General features: G+C 39.5%; 1 protein-coding gene across 6 annotated transcripts in view; it reads left to right on the forward strand.

The window, feature by feature from the left end:
• trio.L (trio Rho guanine nucleotide exchange factor L homeolog) overlaps positions 1 to 20,185 on the forward strand; it is a 298,296-nt gene that overhangs the window by 102,454 nt on the left and 175,657 nt on the right. For all 6 annotated transcript variants that reach the window (XM_041566192.1, XM_041566193.1, XM_041566194.1 and 3 more), the window contains exons 4-7: positions 1,180 to 1,372; positions 2,705 to 3,217; positions 4,378 to 4,500; positions 11,975 to 12,166. In XM_041566192.1, the coding sequence (XP_041422126.1) occupies positions 1,180 to 1,372; positions 2,705 to 3,217; positions 4,378 to 4,500; positions 11,975 to 12,166 (1,021 nt within the window). The remainder of the gene's footprint in view (positions 1 to 1,179; positions 1,373 to 2,704; positions 3,218 to 4,377; positions 4,501 to 11,974; positions 12,167 to 20,185) is intronic.

A 20,185-nucleotide genomic window follows, 5' to 3' on the forward strand; every position in this document is an offset into this window, starting at 1 on the left:
TTATCATACTCTGTGCCATTAAGAATTCGAATTTGACTATTCGCCACCTAAAATCTGCCGAATTACTGTTTGTCAATAGGAGAGGTCCAAGGATCAATTTGGAGATGTTTGCAGCCTTCCTGACATTTTTCGGTGAAAAAACTCGAATCGAGTTTGATCAAATTTGATTCGAGTTTTCGAGTCGTCTAAATTTGCCCAAGTTTTAATAATTCGAATTTATTAATAAATTTATCCAGGCCCAATTTCGAATGCATTCGAATTTAAGGGAGTTAAAAAAAAACCTCACACAAATTCTAAATTCAACCCTTGATAAGTGTGCCTCCCCATAAACCAAATAGAATAATTTTGCTACAAATACAGTATGGATTATTGCATTTTAGCTAGGATCAAGTACAAGGTACTGTTATATTAGCAACAAAAAAAAGGAAATATTTAGCAAATTTTCTATTTTCTTAAAATGACTTTACTGAGATGCCCAAATGCTTAATCACACAGAAATGCTCATCCCTGCATTATCACTCTATTATGCACATTTACTGATGTACTTATGGTGTAGGAAGTGTATTTTTTTTAATTTGCAATTTCATGCCGGCATCAAATGCTTCTTTTACCCTAATAGTGCCCCAATATCTCTACTTGTGTTTGTGTATTTTTATATTAGAGTTGTGCACCATCCTTATATTGCATGTTACATGAAGTAAGCATTGTATCATTATTATTTTGACACCTAACCACAAACAAACTTATTTGCTTTCGGTCTGTAGCCAGTTAGTTGAATGGTGAGACTAATTATTATGCTTCCTAATGGATAATTATATATTTCCATAGTTTTTTTGTTTTTTGAGTACCAGCCTACTTGCAACAAGTGTTTTTATTGCATTCAATATGTTCTATCCATTGTATTTAATTATTTATTAATGCCCATATCTTTTCTACCCAATCAAGAAACAGATCTTATGTCAAGAGTGAGGTTATTTCACCAAAATTCTGAACGATTCTGCCATGTTCTTAGTCTTCATAAATGGGAAATATAATTATTACATTGTAAGCTCTGAAAATGTTCTCCCGTGTCAGCCTAGCTAATACTGTTTTATGAATGAGCAAATTTTTTTTCTTTTTTTTTTTTTTTTTTTTTTGCTGAAAGCAATCTCTTGTATTGTTTTCTTTCTCCATCTGCAGTGAGGAGGTGTGCAAGCGAGGTTTCACAGTGATTGTAGATATGCGTGGTTCCAAGTGGGATTCTATTAAACCTTTGCTGAAGATTCTACAAGAATCCTTTCCATGCTGTATTCATGTTGCACTAATTATCAAACCAGATAACTTCTGGCAGAAGCAAAGAACTAATTTTGGAAGTTCTAAGTTTGAATTTGAGGTATGTTTATAAATTCTGATAAGTTTGTGTGTGCACATGTATGTACATGGTATATTGTGACAGAACATATTGACAGCATTTTAGTGTAAAATTAGGTAAAATTTAAAATCAGAAATTTGCTTTTGTGTCTTTGCATATACTGATAAAAACATTCTACACTACACTTGTGAGCCCCAGACAGTATTAAACCAGTTTGTAGTTGGGATCTAATCAGCACATGATTTGCTTAGTAAAAATGTTGTTTGCTGATTTGTAATTGGTAATTCCTATTTCCTTTTACATGAATTTGTGTTGCGATGCACACAAACTATGTTAATGACAATATTTAGACTGCCTTTTTAGTTATAGGCATTCTTTTTACACTGTTTTTCACAGATCTATGAAAAACCTAAAAACAAGTGAATTTAGTTTGCATTTTAATATCATTGATAAGAGCACATGGCATTGTGTTGTAGTCTTGTGAGTGACTAATAACTGAACTCTGTATATCTAAGTAATAATGCACAATTGCACATACATTACTGGTCTTTTTCTATAGCCCATCCACTCACAATTTATTTAACAGATTTGCACATTTTTGCAAATGGCTATAGCTGGCCATAGACACAAAGATTGCTTTGTACGAAACAAGGTTCGTATGAATTTTGGACCGCCTGTGGATTGTCCTGACATTTTTCGTACCATGAAAATGGTCATTTAGTTGATCGGACAGGTTAGAAGATTTCTATCTGCTAAAGGAAATGTCTGTATGTATTGCTTATCTGACGATATCCATGGGTGACTGTCGCTACTATTTGTTGGAAGGGCCAGATTTACATGGTGGGTGCAGCTAGGCCCGATGTTGTTCATCGCCACTGACCCCTCCCCTTTATTCTCGTAATGGGGATTTGCGCACGGGAAATTTAAAAAAAAGTATTGTATCTCCAGTGTTTCTGAACTAATGTTGGTGTCGTCAGCCAGTTTGCTGTCCCCTAAAATCCTGCTGCCCAGGCCTTGGTGGCCTTTCCACAAATCCAGGCCTGTTTGTTGGACATACCTTTAGTACGATTGCTGCCTGTCAATTAATGGCCAGAACATTGTCTGATTTGTTCTCTTTACTATTTTATTTATCTGAATGGTTAGTTGTAGGATGGAAGATTAGAAAGGACGATTGTTTGTTTGATAAATGCCTAAATCTGCACATCTGTGGCCAGCTTATGTATATTACTTAGACATAATTTTCTCCTGTTATTGAAAAGAGTTGTGAGTTTTGGAATTGTGCAGTATATTCTTTGACAGGGATATGTGTGTGTGTGTGTATATATAATGTGTGTGTTTATATTTATTTTTCAGACAAGTATGGTATCTTTGGAAGGCCTTACCAAGGTAGTTGATCCTTCCCAGCTAACTCCAGAATTTGAAGGTTGTTTGGAATATAACCATGAAGAATGGATAGAAATCAGAGTGGCATTTGAGGATTTTATTACTAATGCAACTCATATGCTGTCTCGATTAGAGGAACTACAGGAGATGCTTGCAATTAAGGAGCTGCCTCAGGATTTGGAGGGGGCACGAAATATGATTGAAGAACATTCTCAGATGAAAAAAAGGGTTATAAAGGCTCCCATTGAAGATCTTGATGTAGAAGGTCAAAAGCTTTTACAAATAATACAGAGCAGTGAAAGCTTTCCTAAGAAAAACTCTAGTTCTGGAAATGCAGACCTTCAAAATCTTCTTCCCAAAGTTTCCACAATGTTGGACAGACTTCATTCAACACGACAACATCTTCATCAGCTGTGGCACATGCGAAAAGTAAAATTGGATCAGTGCTTTCAGCTGAGGTTGTTTGAACAGGATGCTGAAAAGGTAAGAAATCTGTAATATAAGCAATGTGTCCATTGTAAGGATAGTCCACCTTTAAATTCACTTTTAGTATGATGTAGATTAATATTCTGACACAATTTGCAATTGGCAATTGAACTACTTAGATGTTTATTCAGAAGATTTCCAACCTGGAATTTCAGCAGCTATCTAGATGCTAGGTTCCAGTTTACAACCAGGCAGTGGTTTGAATGAGAGACTGGAAGAAGAGTAGGAGAAAAGTTAAATACAAAGCTGCCAGGGTCAGTGGCCCCCATTTGAAATTTGCAAAGAGGCAGAAGAAGAAGAATGCAAACAGCAGCAGCTACCAACTGAGCATGTACCTAGAACTTTACTAAACGTGCTACTGCTTATATTTCCTCTGGATCATATAAATAACAGCACTGCATTCTCTTACTGGAATAATTAATTTATTTAGTTTGGGGTGTATCCCTTATTACCTATTTTTTTAATAAGAGCATTTAAAAAAAATATATAGGGAATGAAGGACATTTGATTTTTAGGGGCCGATTTATCAAAGGTCAAGGTGAATTTTTGAATGAAAAAAATTCGTATTTCAAGCAAATTTTTTGTTTACTTCGTCTAGGGAATAGCCCAAATTTATCATGTACTGTCTCTTTATAAATTCAACTTTGACTATTCACCATCTAAAAACTGCTGTATTTTAGCCTATGGGGGACCTAGAACCTACTTGGAGTCAATTGGTCGACTTTGAAAAATCAAAGGTTTTTTTTGGGAAAAGCTTTGAATCGAATTAGATCAAATGCAGTATTTCTTCGATTCGTACGATTTGCCCGAAAACAGACCTATTCGACCAAAAAAAAACTTCGATTTAATTTCGGTTGGTCTTTTTTTATTTGTATTTCAAAGTTTTTTCAACTTGAAATTCGACCCTTCATAAATATGCCCCTTAGTGTGTAGAGACAAAGTATAGGGACGGGCAAGTCTCCTGCGATGCCGGCACCCCATATCGCTAGTGCATAGAGCCAATTGCCTGAGGCGAGTATTTGAACTCGCCTCATTGGCGCAGCGCCCCTCTATAGGGATAATGGAAAGAAGCTTTTGTTTTGGTGAGTTTTATTGTTAAATTTGACTGCATCTCATTATTAACTATTTAATTTGATTTAATTTGTTAATTCCTTCAGATGTTTGACTGGATTACACACAACAAAGGTCTGTTTCTGACAAGTTATACTGACATTGGCACCAGTCATAATCATGCAATGGAGCTTCAGACACAGCACAATCATTTTGCCATGAACTGCATGGTAAGATATAATTCTGTTATTCATATTAAATTCCAAATAAAGTCTGTGGACATTTTTTTCATTTTGATTCTGCATTTTTACATACTGTGACATGCTGTGGTACAAATATTTTATGGACTTTCCAAAACTAATGAAAAGATAAACCCTGCTTTTATAAACAGGGAAGATAGTGGTTAAATCCAGATGATGGTATTTCCTTAGTGTGACATTTTGTGTCATTTGAATTAGTCTTAAAACTAGTACAGGTATGAGATCCGTTTTATGGAAATCCATTATCCAGAAATAGACATCATTATATCCAAATAATCCAAGTTTTTTAAAATGATTTTCTTTTTCTCTGAAGTAATAAAAAAAGTACCTTGTACTTGATCCAAACTAAGATATAAGTCAATGGCAGAGGTCCGTTGACCCATCTGAAGATGTAAATAGCCTTCCTGACGGGGGCATGGTTACCTACCTGATGTGAGCAGTCGCATATCTGGCGAGCTCCGTCCCTTGACGGCGTAACTATCCTGATACAGGTCGGTAGACCTTTTATTTCCCTGCATCGTGGATCACATTTGGGATCCCCTTCCACCACGCCACTTAATGGGGCAAAATCGGGCGCAAAAAAGGGCGTCAGAAGCAGCCGCGAAGCTGGGGAAGTTTGCCCGGGAAGGCCGTGACCAACAAAATGGCGCTTCCTCCTCAGGGCCTAGCTCTCCGACTACCGCATCGGATCAGAATTCCCAGGAGCTGGCCAAACCATCGTTGAGAGATGTTCTGGAGGAAATTCGCTCGACTAGAGACACCTGTGCCTCACTCATCAGTGCTAAAACTGACGAAATTAAAGTCGACCTCTCCATTATACGCAGAAAATGCGTGAGCGAGCAATGGCGGCGGAGCAACGGATCAGTAATCTAGAGGACTCCTGTCTTCCCCTACAAGGTAACGTACAAGATTTACAGAAATCCCTGCTAATGGCCCAACAAAAAGCTGATGATTTGGAAAATAGGATCCGCAGGAACAACCTACGGTTTGTAGGTTTTCCTGAGAATGTGGAGGGTGATGCCCCTGAACTTTTCCTGGAGGACTGGCTGCGTGTTACCTTTGGGCCGCAATCCCTCTCTCAGGCCTTCACGATTGAAAGAACTCATAGAGTTCCCACTAGGCGTGGTCCCCCTGGAACTCCTGCTAGGCCACTCATTGCCCGACTCTTGAATGCCCGTGACCGGGATGGTTTGTTGAAGCTGGCTAGGCAGAAGGGTTCGATCACATTCCAGGACAGTACAATTTCTATCTATGCCGACTTCTCGGCCGAAGTACAAAAACAAAGGGCACAGTTCATCGACTGCAAGAAACGCATGCGACAGAAAAATATACAATACGCAATGCTATACCCCGCCAGGATGAGCGTGTTTTCTGACGGCTCCACTCACTTCTTTACTTCCCCCAAAGATTTGGGAGACTGGCTGGACCGTAGGCCCAATCATGGGGGCGAGGAGGGCCAGGATCGGCCACAACGGCAACAGTAAGATTTCTACTTCGGCTTCCTATCCTGCCTACATGATATTTGCTCCTGATGTCATTTTATTTTCTGGAACGGCATATTCCTGATATTCGCAAGATTGGTGGGGTTCCCCCCCCCTTTTTTTTTTTTTTTCTTCCCCCTGTGCTGCACCAGGCCAGTTGCTGGTGAACACATCCTCCTGCAGAAGGTGCTTGTTTTCCCTTGTTGTATTCGGCAGGCTAAGTTTCCCAGTTCAATTGTTCACTATATACCACTGGATACTGGTTACCTTCTCTGTGTTTCATACGCGATACGCGTTGTATCATTACCTCATGCTGTACAAGTTGGTTTCTGCATTGCCTCAGGGACTTATGCTCCTGTTGACATTTCCTTTCCTTGCTTGACATACTCCTGATGCCCTGGGACTGTGCTCGGTTTACTTGTCAGGTACTGCATATTCCTAGTTCTATTCCAGGAAGGGGGGGTTTTTTTTTTTTTTTTTTTTTTTTCTCCCTCATCATGATGACCGTCCTACTGTTCCTTGCTGTTTTTCTTTTTTACTGTGCACAGCAGGCACGGCTGTGTTTTGCCGCCTGCCAAGTTCATGTGGGTAAGAACTTCCTATTGCACGGGACTTATGTTACTTTGATTGCAATGTTATTCTAATGTCTATCTTCTGTGAAGAACCTGTTATCTTTACAATATGTGTTGAGGGACGGAGCGAGGTCACAGCAACTGGCCTCATTTGTGCGAGTTTCTCACAGCTCTGATTGAGCGGTTGTGCTAACACCCCCATAAATCTATTGTTATCTGTTATGGGTTCATTTCTACTTAAAGTTGGGCACCAAAGTAGAAGGAGTGGGTGTGGGTTGGGAATGTTTATCAGGTTTGATGCTTTATTTGTTCAACTCAAGTGTTTATTTTTCAATATGTTGACTGGCCAATTGCACACGCTTACCCAATGGTTTTGGAATCCCCCATGACGCTTAAATTGTTAAGCTGGAATGTCCATGGCCTTAATAACCCTATTAAGCGTAGGTTAGTGCTCAATTACGTTAAACAGAGGGGGGCGGATATCATTCTTTTGAAGGAGACCCACTTGGAGGGTAGGAGAATTCTCGGACTCAAAAAGCCCTGGGTTGGATGGCATTATCACGTTACATACAGCTCCTTCTCATCTGGTGTTGCTGCCCTAATTTCCAAGCAGGTACCCTTCCAACTCCTATAATTAAAATCAGATCCCTGGGGTAGATTTCTTTTTGTACATGCAAATGTTCATCATAAAGAATTTGTGATTGCTAATTTATACATCCCTCCGCCATATGACTCATCATGTATTTCCCAACTTACTCAATTCATTACTCAATTCATTGCTCAATTCCCCCATGCCAAGGTGATAGCTGCTGGGGACTTCAACTCCTTGATGGACCCCGCCTTGGATAGATTGCGTACCCGTCCTAGTGACATTATAGACCCTCAATCCAATCTAGCCTCACTTACTAGCAATGTGGGCCTTGTCGAAGCCTGGAGATTCCTTCACCCTGGTCTTAGACAGTTCTCCTGCTTCTCGTTGTCCCATTCAGTGCTCTCCAGGATAGACTTAGCATTTGTCAATGACAAGGCCCTCTCTGACTTACATTTAGTGGAGTACCTACCTAGGGGTATCACTGACCATGCTCCCCTGGAGATACAACTTACTCTACCAAGTACCCAGATTAGATCTCGCTGGTCTTTACACCCTCTGTGGCTCTCAATCCTTAATAATGACGAAGAACCACTATACAAGAATTTTTTCAGTTAAATCAGGGCTCCGCTGACGTTAACATTGTTTGGGACTCATTTAAAGCTTACCTTAGGGGGTACTTGAACAAAGAAATCTCCTCATACAAAAAACAATACAGACAAGCCCAGCAGGCATTGGAGGGTGAAGTCAAGCGCTTGGAAGACGCTCTCTCAGATAACCCTTCCCCAGTTTTGGTAGCCCAATTGAAGCTGGCCCAGGGCAACTATGCAAAGGCAATGTGGGAAAAATCCCAATACAAGCATTTGTTTGCCAAAGCCCGTATCTTAGAACAAGGTGAGCGGGCAGGTAGGATGCTGGCCCTGCTCAGCAGAGCGCAGACTACTCCCCCCACAATAGCTAAACTCCAACGAGCAGACTCGGTAATCACCACAGACCCCACTGAAATTAATCAAATCATGACGACTTTTTACACAGATATCTATAGTTCTAAACTAGAACGCGGGGAAGAGGTGCTGGACCAATTTCTCGATGGTTTGAGGTTTCCTACCCTAACTGAAGAATTTCAACAGTTCTTAGACCAGCCTTTGTCACTAATTGAAATCCAGGAGGCAATTGACTCTTTCCCTGCAGGTAAAGCTGCAGGCTCGGACGGCATTCCGATTGAATTTTATAAAAAAACATGCCCCTTTACAAGCACCAAAACTTTTACAATCCTTCAATAACTCCCTCGACATCCAAAGGCTTCCTGCCTCCATGTATGAGGCAACGATTGTAATTTTGCCCAAACCTGGCAAAGATTTAACCTCACCGGAGGCCTATAGGCCAATATCGCTTTTGACAACAGATGTTAAAATCCTGGCGAAGGTCCTTGCCAGAAGACTGAACAAAGTAATAACCCACATAATTACTGAGGACCAAACCTGTTTTATCCCCCACAAAACCACCGCGCACAATATTAGAATGCTGATGCTTAATTTGTCTGTAGACCACTGTAATATAGGTCAGAGAGCAGTTGCTGCTTTGGACATAGCCAAAGCTTTTGATACAGTTGAATGGGCGTACTTGTGGCGTGTCCTTAAAGCATTTGGTGTTGGCCCTCATTTCACTTCGCTAGTTCAACTTCTCTATAAGACCCCGGTGGCCTCCCTAAGACTCAATGCCTCACAAACTGAGAACTTTACCTTAGCTAGGGGTACACGCCAGGGGTGTCCTCTGTCCCCCTTGCTGTTCACCATGGCCATCGAGCCTCTAGCTTTAGCGATTAAACAACAAAATCCATGTATTATTGGCCTACGTCTGGCAAACAGAGAGGAGAAGGTGCAAATGTATGCAGATGACACTTTAGTGTATTTGGGAGACACACACGAATCATTGACGGAACTTCTGACGTTAACTGCAGACTTTGGACGTATTTCGGGCCTTAAAATCAACCCCTCTAAATCCACACTTTTTCCAATAGACCCCTTAAATGGTCCCCTGAACCCGGATTGTGCAAAACTACATTTGGTTGATAAATTTACATATTTGGGTATTTGCATTGCTACCCCTATATCGTCCTATTATACTCTTAACGTTGCACCTTTACTTTACTGGGCTCAAGCTAAATTTCAGGCGTGGGAACTTCTCCCTTTGGGTCCGACTGGGCGCATACAACTTATAAAGATGGTGATTGCCCCGAAAATTCTTTATGTACTGTGGCATGCGCCTATTAAGATTCAAGCCCCCTTTTTTGCCCACTTAACGTCCCTCTTCCGGCAATTTATTTGGGGGAAAAACAGATGCAGACTGTCCATTAAAACACTGCAGAGACCCAAAAATGATGGGGGCATGGCCCTCCCAGACATGCATCTGTATTACCTCGCGGCCCAACTCTCACAAATCCGTACTCTGAAAAGTGCTCTGCCTGAGGACGCCCTATATCAGCTATGGCAATGTTTATTGAAGTCTGATCTCCCTCCTTTCTATGCCATTCTGGCCCTGAACCTGTATAAGACAAAGCAGTTGGTGAGTAACTGCTCTCTGGTAGAATCCCAAAAATTCTGTTTGCAACGGTCTCTCCACCTGGTCCATCCAGTAATACTAGAACTGCAAACCCCTTTATGTTATAACAGTAAACTTGCTCCTCTAGACAAGCTGTCCTCTCCAAAGGAGTGGATCCAGGCGGGGATATGGTCTATAGGCCAGGTTTGGTCCGACAATGGCATGGTTCCCTTTAGTGAGTTAAGGCAGACCTATTCTTTGCCCAACTCTCAATGGCTAATATACCACAAAGTGAGAGCTGCGCTTTATAGACTGAATAAACCTAAGCGTCTGCAATTTGGTACCTCTTCCATAATGGAACAATTGATTTCTGAGAACTCCCGGCACTCTATCACTCTTTTCTACAAAGAACTACAAAATTTGGTTTTGCGGAAAACCTCTATAAAAGCAAGGGTGCAATGGGAGTGTTCCATTGACTATATTACTGACGATCAGTGGGCCCAGGTGTTGTTAACCCCTCTGTCTATTTCACCCATATATAAATATAGAATTTTGCAACTGTACTTGATACATGGAGCGTATTATACCAGATCTCGGTTGCATAGGATCAATCCTGCTATTCCGGATACTTGTGTTAGGTGCAATGCGGCGGAGGGAACTTTACTGCACACGTTCTGGTCCTGCCCTGTATTACAGGATTATTGGGCCAGGATACAAAAACGTATTACCACTATCCTAGGCTTTGAGATCCCACTTGATCCCAAGTGGTATATCTTAGGTATGGACCCCCCTAACCAGCTGACTCGCCCTGCAAAAAATATACTTCATAAAATTCTATTTCAAGCGCGTAGACCCATAGCACAAGTATGGAAATCTCAGCTCCCCCTCTATATGCGGACTGGGAAAAATCGGTTCAAAACATGTGTAATGTAGAACAACTAATTGCTAGGCGTAACAATACCTCTGACCAATGTATGAAAATATGGCAGCTGTGGATTCTGGAGAATGTATAAATTCTTATGCTTACTGTATGTTCTGAGACATGGAGAACTTGTTTTTCTGTATTGATGTGTCATTGTTGCTCTTTATGACTTGTCAACATTGTATGATTCTGGAAGATTTAACATACCTATGTGTGTAATTTCTTTTAACTGTACCAAATAAAAATCTCACTTGAGTTAAAAAAAAAAAAAAATAGCCTTCCTGACATTCAAGTTTTTTTTGGGGGAAAATTAGTTTCGAGTTTCATTCATATTCGATTTGAATACAAAACTAGTTTTCAAGTCGTTCCCATTCGATGAAATGTATATCGAATGTGCATTTTGATTTAATTAATCTTTAAAAGTACTCATTTTAATAAGTATAGTATCCTCAGCCTAAAGAAAAAGTATCATCCAGATCTTTTGCCATTCAGCAATTAGGTATAAGCCTTGAAGGTTAGCCAGGATTCACTTACTGTTGTCAAAAATGTTGAAATGTTTGTCTCAGGCCACTGTTAAAAAACAGTATGAGATGATATATTGTAAGCAGTTGTAGGGACCAAGACTACAGGAAGAAGCAGGATACCAAAGGAGAGCTAAGAACTGTTTCACTTTGCAAAGATTTAATGATATGTAGGGTTTTCTCATAGTAAATCATGCTGAAATCACAAACGGGAAATATTAGGAACAAATATGTTAGTATAGCTAACAGATAGGTAGTACAAGGGGAAGAATGACAGGTACTGCTGTTTAAGTTTAGTAACCTTAGAAGTGCAGAGTTATCAGGTCATCTTCTAGTGTTCAGTTAGTGCAAATGTGCTAATCATAGAATTTTAAAATGAGTGAAGAAGGTTGCACAAAAGTATTTATACTACTGAGTGATGTAATCTAAATTTAAACTGCATTCAAAAATGCTGCTATAGGTTATTGTGCACTAAGAAGCCAGCTGCAATTGACTCTTCGGCATAACTACATCTATCTATCTATCGATCGATCGATCTATCTATAGTATCTGAAAAGCTTTCTGAGCATTGCAAAATCTGAATACAATTATTTTTAGATGCAATATGTGTGTGTTTATTGTAAGTCAAAAATGATTTGGCTTGGGCCTACATAAAAATCAGTTTTAACAGTAATGCAGTAAAATGTGTTAAGTGAAAAAAATTCTGCTAGTGTGCTACTTGTGTAAGTAATACAAATATGTATTGGTTTTCCATGGTAAATATTTGCTTTCTAATATTTACTTACTTACATTTTACTTTGATTTTCTATTTACTGTAGAACGTGTATGTAAACATTAGCCGAATTATGTCAGTGGCAAATCGACTAGTGGAATCGGGACACTATGCTTCACAGCAAATTAAGCAGATTGCTAACCAGTTGGAGCAAGAATGGAAGGCTTTTGCCGCAGCCCTTGATGAGCGTAGTACGTTGCTTGACATGTCTGCAATTTTCCATCAAAAAGCCGAGCAGGTAGGTATTCAGTACCCTACATATTAAACCATCTGGTTTTTTTTTTTACTCGGTGGCTTATAGTTATCAGACATTGCTTATCTTTGTATTCTTTCCCATGACATAATTCTAGATTTTGTGAAATCCTAAAGAGAGTTTACTAATAAAAGAAATGCCTATACATTCATAGAGTACAATGACCGTTATTATAGAATTATTGAGGCCAAGTCCTGTAGAGGATTATTGTTAAAGGGATTCTGTCATGATTTTTATGGTGTCGTTTTATTTCTAAATTACACGGTTTACACTGCAAACAATTGATTCTACGATGTAAAATGTAATTCCTGAACCAACAAATATATATTTTTTAGTTGTAATAATGGTATGTAGGCAGCCATCTCAGGCCATTTTGCCTGATCCTGCGCTTTCAGAAAGAGCCAGTGCCACACTATGTAACTACCTTCTGACAGGCTATTGTTTCTCTTACTCAATATAACTAAAAGTCGCAGTGGGACATGGATTTTTACTATTGAGTGCTACTCTTATATCTACCAGGGAGTGTTATCTGGTTACCTTCACACTGTTCTGCTGATGGGCTGCTGTGGGTGGGGGGTGGCTGGTATCACTCCAATTTACAGTGCAACAGTAAAGAGTGACTGAAATTTATCAGAGCACAAGTCACATGACTGGGGGCAGCTGCAAAATAGACAATATATTTAGCTCTACGTCAGATTTCAAAATTAAATATATAAAAATCAGTTTGCTCTATTGAAAAATGTATTTCAGTGCAGAATTCTGCTTAAGCAGCATTATTAACTGACGTGTTTTGAAAAAAACAGTTTGCCATGATAGTATCCCTCTAAAAGGGATATATATATATATATATATATTCACAAAACCCATGAATATCTTGTAAATGGTATCCCTGTAAACGGTGAGTTCTGATGTCATCAGTTATAAATGGTGAGTTCTGATGTAATTTCTGTCACTTGACTCACTGAAACGTGTGTATTATAATAAATAAAGTACCCCCAGTTGCAAAATATGAGGATATTAGAAGTTACCTTGGAGTTCCATGACTTATAATATCCTTATAATATACAAGAGGGGTTACTTTATTCAATATATATATATGCAGTAAACCATGTCAAATAATGTAAAATAGAAGGAATTGTTTTTATTTGAGTACATTTTGGATCAAAAACATTTGTATTAGGGGGCGGAGTTTGCCTGCTGAACCGGATGGACGCGTACTACTAGCGCTCCGTCTGTAAGGAGGATGTTTTGAGGTAAAAATAGCATTCTGACACCCCCAAAAGCCATACAACTCTACTGACTTGCTCCGTGTCAATGAGGGGGACCAGACAAGCACAAAAACAGCAGCAGAAGGCAGTTACCGATTTCTTTTCTCCAGCCGACTGCTATGGTGAATAAATCTCCGGAGCACCTGCCTGCCACGGCGGCCCAAATAAAGGAAATGCTCCATGATATGAAGCACACTCTGCAGAGTGATATCAAACAACTATCTGACGACCTCAGAAAAGAGATCAGAGACTTGGGCGATCGCACTGCACACAGAGGAGAGAATGGGTGAGTTTGCTGATGCCCACAATGACTTAGCAGACTCCCAAAATAAAACACACACTGAACTTGAAGGCTTGTCGGATAAAGTGACAGACCTAGAAGATAGGTCCCGTAGAAATAATCTACGGTTCAGGGGAATATCAGAAACTGTGCTCCCAAGAGATCTGGAAACCCATATCATTGAGCTACTTCGAGTGATACTGCCAGATCTGCATGCACTTAGAGTTCCAAAACCTAGAACAGCCCCTGATAATGTCCCCAGGGATGTCCTTGCCAGATTTGTGTTTTACCAGACAAAAGACAAACTGCTATCCCTTGCTCACAAAAAAGAAAACTGGCCAAAGCAGTACCAGCACTTTGAAATGTATATGGACTTAGCTCCTGCCATTCTGCTCAAACGCAAGGCCTTTGCAGAGATCACAAAAATCTTAAGGCAGAATGACATCCCCTACCACTGGGGTTACCCAGTCAAGCTCATCATTCAACATAATGGGACACCTACAATACTGTCTACAGTGAACAACGCCAAAAAAGCCCTTGCCAGATGGGATTTATCCTCAGCTAATGCTAAAGATTCTGCTCCAGAGCGACACTCACCAACACACTCTCCAAAGAAGCTTCAGAAGGATTGGCATAAAGTTTGACGCTTTCTCCCTAGTTCAGTATTTTCCCATTCTCAGTTTGCTTCTCGACGTTGAGATGTCTCCTTATGACACAGACGACTCATCAACCTATTCACCCCCCAAGGCTCCAAAATTGGAATTGGAGTCGAGTGGTGGTTACCTGTTAAAACCCACAAGCACCTCTTTAAGCTCCAATGCTTCCAAAGGTTTCATCAACTGTTAACTGTTTGTTTTCTTTCAATTTTCTGATCGTTAGTACATGGCATATGTTTTTTTTAAGTTCTATATTGGTTAGCGCATGGCATATTGTTATTTATCAGAATGTGGCAGCCCTGTCAGGGGAAAGCATGCACACCCTCATCTGAAATGGTACGATTTTATTTGTTAAATAGCAGGGGCTTAAACTCCCCTAATAAACGAAATCAAACTACATGATGCCTACAAAGCCAATGTTCTCTTTTGCCAAGAAACACATTTCTGTTGCTCGGCTCCTCCCAAATTTTTCAACAAACGATTCCCACATAACTACCATGCCTATGCTAAAAATAAGACTAAAGGGGTTTCCATCCTTGTATCATCCAAAATACCGTTCCAGTTCAGGGGTGTGCATGCTGACCCCGCGGGTAGATATTTGATGTTGATATGTGTACTAGGGAACATCGCATACTCTTTGATCAACATATACGCCCCAAACGAACTCCAAACCAACTTTCTAGCGAAAATTCTCCCAAAACTCCTTCACTATAAAGTTGGAAAATGTGTAATTGCTGGTGACTTTAATATAGTCTCAGACCCTAACGTTGATATTGTCAAAGGTCAGGGTGGCCCTATAACACAGGCACAGAGGAACCATAGCCGAACGTTTAATAATCTCCTACATTCCCACGGACTAATAGATGTGCGAAAAATCCACTTGCTAGGGACTACACATATTTATCCCCTCATTTCCGCACCCATACTAAGAACATGGTCAGACCATGCCCCTATTGGTATAGAGATTCTTAACTCTAACTACCCCAATGATAAATTACCATGGAGACTAAATGACAGTCTGCTCCTCAAAGATGAAAGTAAAGCTCACATTGAACAAGTTATTAAACAATATTTCACTTTGAACTCTAAAGGTGAAGTAGGCCCACAGACAGTATGGCTAGCACATAAAGCAGTTTTACTGGGGGAGTTTATTTCCCTTGCTAAAAAGCTTAGAGCATCCAGAGAAGACACTCAATTGCAACTAGAAACTAAATTAGCATCTCTTGAAAAACAAGCTATCCATCAGAACACTGCCCTACATTTCCAAGAAATAAAAGAAATTTGACAAAAACTAAACGACATCATCGCCGCCAAAACAGCCTATCGGCTGAAATTACTTAAAAAACTCTTTTACTCTAAAGGCAATAAAGCTGATAGATTATTAGCATCGCAACTGAAAAAACAACAAGCCCAGACTAGAATAAGTCATATAACATCTTTACATGGCAAACAAACTGATCCTAAAGTTATTGCTAATGAATTTGCCGCCTACTACTCTGAATTATATAACCTCAAAGATAATAATACAGTGCCAAAACCGTAAATGTAATTTGAGAATATCTAGGTAAAATTAAGCTCCCTCATCCCACACAAGCACAGCAAGATATCTTGTATTCGCCAATATCAAGAGATGAGGTAACAGCTGTTATAAGGAGCCTTAAAGCAAATAAAGCCCTGGGCCCAGATGGGTTCACTAACAATTTTTATAAAATATTTTCCCATATACTCTCCCCATATCTGCTTCAAGTATTCCAGAACATTATGGACTCAGGAGACGTAAATTCCGAGTATCTCCAAGCCCACATTGTTACAATTCCCAAGCCAGGAAAGCCCCCTGATCAATGCCAACGTTACTGCCCTATAGCGCTACTGAATACCGATCTTAAATTATATGCCAAGCTCTTGGCCCAGAGACTTAACCAGGTTCTCCCTTCCCTTATTGACCCAAATCAAGTTGGGTTCGTTCTCCATAGACAAGGTTCGGATAGCACACGTAGATTCCGTAATATTATACATATATTAAAAACGCAGAAAACCCCAGCGCTCCTATTGTCTTTGGATGCGGAGAAGGCGTTCGATAGGGTCAACTGGGAATACATGGAGGAGACTCTTAGGCAATACCAAATAGGTCCAACTTTCCTTAGAGCTGTACTCCTCCTCTACACGAATCCTACAGCTAAGATATGTACGGCGGGGGCCCTATCGAGCACCCTCTCTATCACTAACGGCACGAGGCAGGGGTGCCCACTATCTCCCCTTATTTTTGCATTAATGGTTGAACCACTTGCCCAGAGAATCAGAGAAAATGTAGACATAGCGGGAATTTCATGTGGTACAGACCACCACAAAATCGGACTATTTGCAGATGACATATTATTAAGTCTTGGAAACGTTGCGGTGTTATTACCCAATTTGTTTAAGGAACTAGCAGATTTCCAATCTGTCTCTTGGTATAAAATAAATCAATCCAAGACTCAAGCACTCCCATTTCATGTTCCATACCCGATTCTGCAAGGCTATAAACATTCCTATAATTTCGATTGGAGGGACACATATATTACATATCTTGGCCTCAAGATCCCTAAAGATCCTGAGGATATTTACAGGTTAAACAATCAACCCCTGCTGAAAATGATAGAATCGGAATGCATCAAATTGAAATCAGAATCTATCTCATGGCTGGGAAGAATTATTTCTATAAAAATGAACATTCTGCCGAAAATATTATATTTATTTAGAACGTTACACATAGCACTACCACCACGATACTGTCCGGCCATAGAAAAAAACATAAATCGATTTATCTGGGCAAATAAGCCCTCTAGGGTCACTTTCAGTTGTGCACAACTCCCTAGGAACTCTGGTGGGCACAAACCACGTCGAAACGCATCTAAAAATACTTCATCGCTGGTACCTTACTCCGCAAAGGATAGCAAATATAAACTCTCAATATTCTCCTTTGTGTTGGAGGCAATGTGGAGAAGTTGGCACATTTATTCATATGTGGTGGCACTGTACTTCAGTTAAGCCGTTCTGGTCTAAAGTCTTTGCCCTACTGAAAGACAGTTTGGACTATACCGTGCCATGCCTGCCCCAGATAGGGCTGCTACAAATATATCCCGAAAACTCTCCTAGCCTTAACAGGAAACTGTTATTCCACATTTTCAATACAGTGCCTACTTTAATAATGAAATCCTGGAAACAAAAGGAGACACCTAATATACAGCACTTACTGCAACAACTGGAATTTAGAGAACACATGGAGAAAATGACCGCAGGAACACTAGAGACCAAACTCAAATGTGGTCAAATTTGGGACCCATGGCATCTTCTATAAATCTCGTAACGTTACGTCCTCTGTAATTCTTACTATTAGCAGTAAATGGAGTTATAAGTAATGGGTTGACTACTCTAAAACCTTACCTATTTTGCCGTATATGCCATGTTCTACTTATGATTTTTTATTATTCAATGATGCCTTTATTTTATTTTATTTTCCTTTATTTTCATTTTCCTTTCTTCTATCTTGTACCAAACAGACTAAACACTGTTTATGTTTATATGTGCTTTAATTATGTAAACTCAAGTCAAATGTATATTTTGAAATAGTTTATTACATAATAAACATACAAGTTTAAAAAAAAAATAAAAAAACATTTTTATTAGTTTGAAAACTGTGCTTGACCCTTTTTGCAAGTTTCCGGTCTAAGAGTCTTCAGTAAATGGCTTAGGTGCTGCCAGCACCTTCTGCCTAAGTAACAGAGCCGCATCCATTGAGGGAAGACTGGGCTTGCAAAGGTGGGTGACTTTGTTTGTGATGCCCTATTCAGGCCTTCCCTGCAGACTGCGTTCTGTTCTTCTCTGCATTTTTCCTGCTGATCTGATCGGACTTCCCTGCTTATTTTCCCTTCTCTTCCATGACATGCTCATAACTCTCCCTCTCTGCACTGTTGGCATACCTCCCAACTGCCCCGTTTTTCATAAATTGACGGCTCAGCCCGCAGTCCCGGTTTCTTTCTGAAATGTCCAAAATTTCTCCTTGATCTCCTGCAATGAACAGCCAGAAAAAGATACAAAGTTTCTGAAATTTACCGTAATTAAATGAGAGGCTTTTGGCAGAGAGTCTCGAACACTCAGCAACTGCACTTAGATACAATTCTAGCTATTTAAGATATGTAGATCTCTTGGGAGAAATGAGACTATCGGCTTAAAGGGCCATTCAACTTCATAAGCAAAACTTTAATAACACATAAAACGTGACCCTAAAATTCCTAGAAATGTGTTCAATCTTTCCATAACCTGACAAATTGATATGGTATTTAAGGGGTGTGGCCATAAAATGGGTGTGCAGCGGATCTATTTGTCCCTCTTTCCATTGTATTTAAATATTGGGAGGTATGCATTCGTTACCCCACCCTCTACTGCTCATTCCTCTCACCCTCCCTCCACTGCTCATTTCTCTACTGCAGAGTTCAGTCAGTTCTGTGACCATTTCCTATGTGACCATTTCCCATTTCCTAGACTTTGTGTTGTAAAGTTCTCTCTGCATCTCTGATATAATGATGTTTTAAGGAGGTAAAAGGCATCATTACATGTTTTAAGGAAGGATGTATAATATCACTGAAGATATTATATATATACATAAATGGTCTCCTTTGAAAAGAGTGGTCCATTTCACACAGGGTGTTGAAATCTTGTGTAACTTCTTTATAGTTCTCCTGGATTATACAATCAATCGAATTAGGGCAATAGCATTACTAACCAGTTTTAACCAAAATGTTATTCTGCCCCCATTAAGTGTATCTCTGTATTTTTTCGCATCAAAAGTGCAGTGCCATGTCTATATCTGGCATAACTGGAACCTTTACATTAACAACTTTTTAATTACACATATTTTTGTTGGTAATACAGTTTTACACTTCTTTACCTTGCTCTCTTCCTTCTTTCCAGTTTTCTTGGACAACTGCCGCCAAAAGACTATTGCTATGTAAAGCTACAGTTTATTATTATTGCTAATAATCATAATCATTTATTTATATAGAACCAAAAAGTTAAAGAATAAGCAAACCTTTTATTTTAAAATTCCTAAAAAGAGACAGCCACCAGAATGCCTTACATCTATGATACCTCTCTTAAACCTCACTTCCTTAACTCAATTTACCCAAACAGTTTAAATCGTGCACAAAAAAAGGTATGGATATATATTTTTTTATTTATAAAGCTCTACATGTGCATGCAGAGCTGTATAGTTGAACAGCATATTAATAGAAAAAAGTAAGAACAGAGATCATTACTGTAATAAAATAAAAGCAGAATACAAAATAGTGTTCAAATTGCCGAGTGTTAAAGAAACAAGGGCAAAGAAGTCCCTCCCTCCCTGCTATCTAGGTGGATAACAGTAGGAGGATAATACGTTTTGCAGTTTACAGTGGTTGTCACTGTCCTTCTGACTCAGATGCAATGTATATTTTTTGCACACATGAACATAGTTTTATTACTTACACTAATATGAGCACACATGATAACCTATTATTAAATTTGTATTTCACGTTAAAATTTACTTTTAGTATGATATAATATTCTGAGACAATTATCACTTTTAAGACACCACACAGGCTCACATCAGGGTTGTATACCTTGTTCCATGGAAGCTGAGGCAGTACAGTACCTGCTGGAAACAGAATTTTTGTTTGTGTATTTAGAGACATGATGCAACACTTAACCCCTTAAATGCCACAGATCATAGAATCTACGTTCTGTGTAAAAGTTTTTTTTAAATGCCACAGAACATAAATTCTAC

This window comes from Xenopus laevis, chromosome 6L, assembly GCF_017654675.1.
Source record: "Xenopus laevis strain J_2021 chromosome 6L, Xenopus_laevis_v10.1, whole genome shotgun sequence".
NCBI classification, from domain to species: domain Eukaryota; kingdom Metazoa; phylum Chordata; class Amphibia; order Anura; family Pipidae; genus Xenopus; species Xenopus laevis.